The 5661-nt window shown below is 42.5% G+C and overlaps 1 protein-coding gene across 1 annotated transcript in view; it reads left to right on the top strand.

Moving 5' to 3' along the window:
• The first annotated feature begins 1630 nt into the window (after positions 1-1630).
• LOC131134166 (LHFPL tetraspan subfamily member 6 protein) overlaps positions 1631-5661 on the top strand; it is a 65490-nt gene continuing 61459 nt past the window's right edge. Inside the window, exons 1-2 of the mRNA XM_058079112.1 lie at positions 1631-2019; positions 4155-4654. Of these exons, the coding sequence (XP_057935095.1) occupies positions 4270-4654 (385 nt within the window). The 5' untranslated portion in view covers positions 1631-2019; positions 4155-4269. The remainder of the gene's footprint in view (positions 2020-4154; positions 4655-5661) is intronic.

Genomic DNA, 5661 nt, shown 5'->3' with positions numbered 1-5661 from the left:
CAACGGTGCCGCTATGAGGTCGTTTACTTCCGCCCTTCCAAATTAGTTGACAGGACTTGAAGATGATTACTGTTAGGATGATAATTTATGTTCAATTTCTTATGGTCTTGTGTATTATGTTCCTTTATGTTCTTTATGTTCCTTTATGAAACATGTTCCAAATACACTAGATACACGGTGACAGACTACAATTTACATAAACATTCAGGCATCTTGGAAGACTGTAGTAACGCGTGCAAATTAATCCAATTATTCAGAAAATCCTTGGATTAGGGTTCTTTAATCATTTCTGTTGATTGCAATTTCTAATCTGATGCAAACCTGCTGCTGCATAACACCATTCTTAGTGTACGCTGGAAGTCTTGGTCTTCCAATTTGTGAGGATAACAAGATAAAACCGCATTCAGAAACATTCGAGAGAGAAAACAAGAGAAAATACTGAATTATTTAAAGAAGCAAGTATGAAAGAGACGTGAACAATCCATTTCTGACAAATAAAACACCTGCTACAACACATGGGCAAGGCAACTTTACTCTTATATGACAGTGATATGATAATATTTCACTAACTTAACTAACATCATATAATACACAACAAGATTATCAGATGTTATACGTATAGCAGGGGTGTCAAAACTTTTCCATCCATTTCCTATGCTGCTTCTCCTCACTAGGGTCGCTGGTATCCTGGAGCCTATCTCAGGTGTCTTCGGGTGAGAGGCAACGGGGTAGCCAATCACAGGGCACATACTTTATAGACATTCACACCTATGGATAATTTGGAGTCGTCAATTATTGTTTTGGACCCAGAGAACTTGCAAACTCCACACAGCGATGCCAAATGAATCCAGTCTTCCCAATCTCCTGACTGTGTGGCCAACATGCTAACCACTTGACCACCATGCAGGGGTCACACATTGAAAACTCAAAGGACTGCTTTTACATTTTTTTAAAGCACCCCATGTACATAGGCTGAGATTTTTTTTATATTTAAAGATAAAAACAGCCTGCATCTTAGTTTTGTGTTATAAGATCCAAAGTGTATTATTACTATAAATTTGTATTCATTTATAACAAATATTTTCATCTCATACCCTTTTTCTTTTAATATTATGTGTTTATGATCATCCTAATTTCCAAAAATTGCAACTTCCTTTTTTGTTTTGTTTGTCATAATGTTGTGACGTATTAAAAAATGACATATTTTAGTCTTGCTATTTCTTCTCTTAATATCTTAATATCTTAATGTCTTTACTGTCCTAATATTCCCCATTCTTTTATTATTATTTTTTGTTTGATTGTGTTTCTAGAACGTACTGAGGGCCAATAAAGAAACACCTGCGTGCCATAAATGGTCTCCGACCCGCACGTTGGACACCCATGATAAATAGACAGCACAAGTATGAAAAGCATGAAGTAGTTAAGACACATGTACAATCAAGTTGTGGTGAATAAAACAACCAATCACGCTGATTTATATTATATAATACTGTGATAGCACAACGTGCTGTATCGAGGGCAAAATAAGGGAAACAGACCAAATTATTAAAAGAGAGAAAATGAAAGAAACATGCGCCGTCCAATGGAATTGCTGTTTGGCGTGTCGGAAGACGTTCAGTGTGTTTTACGAGGCGTCCCTGAACACATCGTGCTGCTCGCAAGGACCGCTGGTAGCCATCAGGGTCCGGCCCCTGGGTGGGTGGGGACTGCATGTGATGGATGGGCACCTCCACAGAGCTCCACAGCCGAGTACTCTCGTCTCGCATTTGTCACTTGCTGCTCCGCACAAGAACCAACCCCGGACCAGCCCGGACCCGCTAGAACTCGCAGTCGATCATCGGTCGGCTCATCGTCAGATGTTTCCATGAGGAGGAAGTGATCCGTCCATCTTGCAAGCCTCTGAAGGAATTTCTTTCGCTGTGTTTTCCCGGAAAAGTTTCCAGCGGCACCGCAGCTGGAGTCTGCAGATGGGAAGAAGCTACCGGAGAGGCGCACTTTGTTCCGGAGATCTCCTAACATGTAAGCCCGTTTTCCTGTGTAAAGAAATGTCCAAATGTTGATATTAACATTCCGACGGTGTGAGCACTGCGATGATTCAACGACCATCACTTCCTGTGGGGGATTTGTTATCATGAACGTTACGATACTTCTACTCTATATACTACTGTATGTCATCAGTGTATTTTGATAGTTACTCTCTTGTCTTATTTCACTTTGGCACTCTGTCTTGCATCATATATGCGCTGTACTGATCTGTAATCCAACTTCTATGTGACATTATTGTGACTTTAATTGTATGATTTACACTGGGGCCCCCTTGAAACCGTTATGTTAGGATTCTGTACCCTATGTTATTATACCCTTTCTTAACTTGCATGATAATTCTCCACACTTTGCTGGTATGTCAGGCTCAGTGGAAAATAGCACTTTAAAAAAAATCTACCAATTTTTACCAAATTGGGTGGAGACGTGCGCCAGCAAAGTCTCAAGAATCCGTGTTCGCAAACAAACGTGAAGTCGGCCATTTTTGGTTTTGCACTGGTCGTTGTGGCGAAAAACCAGGGGTCGTGTTTTGACAAACCACTTCTAGGGAATTGGACACAAATGAGCCCAAATCAAAGTTACAGATACTATACATACAGAAGATGATTCGTTGAGAACCATTTTAGTCCAGTCCATAGGATGTGGGCGGGGCCTGACAGTTCACCACCATAATGTAAACACGAATAATTCCGTCCCACAAAGTCAGACCGTGATTGTCATGGTTGTATACGATGGAAACGGTCACTTACTGACTTAGTCACAGCGCCGCCCAGTGGCAACAAGATATGACCGTTACAATGCATTTACTCTCAGTCTGATTCTGGCCAATTTAGATGGTGCATATATTTAATCATGCCTTGTTGCTAGGCAGATATCACACAGCTCCATCATAACTCCTTCATTTGCAAAGTAAATAACAAAAACTACACAAACAACTCCTGTCACGCGCCGTGTGACAGCTTTGGACTCAGTTGTGTTTTGTTGGGTTTCCATCCTTTTAGTTCCTGTTCCTGAATCTTATTTTGGTATTTCTATTTCCTGGTGTTACATTTTAGTCTGCTAATTGATAATGGAGGAATATTTGGTTCAGCTGGGCACCGCTACCCATGTGGGCGGGCGCATTACATGCGCTTGTTCGTCTGAATGCCTTTCTCTGCTGTGCATTCGACATGAAATACCGGATATGTCGTTACCGTCGTTCGGGTCCCATCTCTGCATCCCGGCGTGGTCTCCAGCCATCCCAGCATGCCACGCTGCCGCTACGTCGAGAAGACACAGTCATAACCGGATTGTAAAATACTGGACGTGAAAACAAAGCCAAACAGCAAGACTGGAAAAGGAAAATCATAGTGTCAAATTATGGACAAAAACCTACAAGATGAAGTGCTCATGTCACAACAATAATGACTTCATTTTTACCAAAAGGCGCAAAGCTATAAAAATAAAGCCGCAACACTGTGAGAAAAAGTTACAGCAATGTGGTAATGTTATGAGAATAAGGATTTCCAAAAAAAAACAGTGAGAAAAAAGTTGTAAGGAGATAAATAATCCTATTATTATGAGCAATAAGTAGTAATATTACGTCAAATGTTAAATAGGGTGCAAAAAAGTCATCAAACAAGCCACAATGTTACACAAATAAAGTTATTCAATGTTGAGAAAAAAGTCCCAAGACTGTAAAAAAAGTTGATATTACAAAAAACTAGTAATATTATGACAATACAGTGTAAATACACTATGACCAAAAGTTGAAACATTGAAAACAAAGTTGTAATACTCTGATAAAAAGTCATTGTTATGAGAATAAAGACGGCTTGAAGCAGGTTTGTCGTATTGCGAGAAAGCAGTTGCAATGTTATGAGAGAAAGGTTGTATTAGAGTATTCCAAAAAGTACATAACACATAAAACAAATAAATAAAGCTGTTAAAAAGTAACACTGAATAATGTTGGAGTGTTGGAGAATAAAGACTGAGGGAAAAAGTTGGTGATATTACGTTGGAATAATACAAGGAAAAGTTGGAAGGTGTGCCCTCCCTGTTCCTAATGTCTTGTCTCCTCTATGGCTATCATCATGTTTATGATTCTGATTGGTCGTTGTTCCTGCTCTCAGGGCTCCACCGTCACTGAGGAGGTGAAGTCGGCTCGCAGTCCACCACCTTCGCCACCTACGCCCGCTTAGCAGCTCCGCCTTCATTCCCTACTCCGAGCGTCTGCATCCATCCAATATGGCATCCAGTCTGACGTGTGCGGGCGTGCTGTGGGCGCTGCTGTCCCTGTTGTGCGCCGCCGCCTCTTGCGTTGGATTCTTCATGCCCTACTGGCTGCTGGGAGCGCAGATGGACAAGCCGGTGTCGTTTGGCACCTTCCGCCGGTGTTCCTACCCGGTGCGGGACGAGGAGAGGCAGACCACGGTGATGCTGGAGCAGTGCGGCCGCTACGCCTCCTTCAGCGGCATTCCCAGCGTGGAGTGGCGCATCTGCACGGTGGTGACGGGCGTCGGGTGTGGCCTCCTCCTGCTGGTGGCGCTCACCGCACTCATGGGGTGCTGCATCTCAGACCTCATCTCGCGTACAATTGGCCGTGTGGCCGGAGGCATCCAGTTTCTTGGAGGTGGGTGTTGTTCACTCGGAACCGAACTTCTAACACTCTTTACCTAACACGCGTTGGGGTTCTTTGAAGCTTTCTTTCCCAATCATGATTTGGAGTGCATGAGTGGTCATGTAGAAACAAATACAGTACACTGCACAACACAGCAGCAACAGAACCGATGTTGTAATGGCGGCAAGCACGCTGCTGTGTCAGCATGACGGTATAGTATAGCTTACTGGCAACACTTATTATGATGTTTCATTGTTGTATTCTAGTGGTAAACAACGCCAAAGCATCAGATAATCCGATTTGAAGTGAACCCTGAAAGAAGTTTTGGATGGCTCTGCACGCAGAGTTCTACTGACATCAATGCGATCTGAGCTCCATATTTTTGCTGAACTTTCAAGACCCACAAAATACTGAGTTTTAGGACTACATAAACTATGGAAATGAACTTTAGACTCTCTTCTTTCATCAGAAAAAATGTTTGTTTCCAGTCTTTTTGGGTCTTTATAAATGGGCACCGGATTTGGACCAAAAAACAGAGAAAATGAGCTTTTTCTGCACAGAAGCTAATTCAAGCAGGAAAGTGACTGATGTCCATGTTTATTCATTGATCTTTATGATGTTTACTTTTAAGAAACAACAAAAACAACACACGAACAAAAGATTTTGATGACAAAACAACTACATTTATTTACAGTTTTAGAATACAACAACAGAACATTCATTCATTCATTTTCTATCGCGGGGGGTGCTGGGGGGTGCTGGAGCCTATCCCAGCTGTCTTCGGGCAAGAGGGGGGGGGGGGGGGGCACCCTGGACTGGTGGCCAGCCAATCACAGGGCACATATAGACAAACAACCATTCACACTCACATTCATACCTATGGACAATTTGGAGTCGCTAATTAACCTAGCATGTTTTTGGAATGTGGGAGGAAACCGGAGTACCCGGAGAAAACCCACGCATGCACAGGGAGAACATGCAAACTCCACACAGAGATGGCCGAGGGTGGAATTGAACCC

This window comes from Doryrhamphus excisus, chromosome 8, assembly GCF_030265055.1.
Source record: "Doryrhamphus excisus isolate RoL2022-K1 chromosome 8, RoL_Dexc_1.0, whole genome shotgun sequence".
NCBI classification, from domain to species: domain Eukaryota; kingdom Metazoa; phylum Chordata; class Actinopteri; order Syngnathiformes; family Syngnathidae; genus Doryrhamphus; species Doryrhamphus excisus.
The sequence above is the reverse complement of the archived record's forward strand: the minus strand, read 5'-3'. Positions and strand labels throughout refer to the sequence as shown.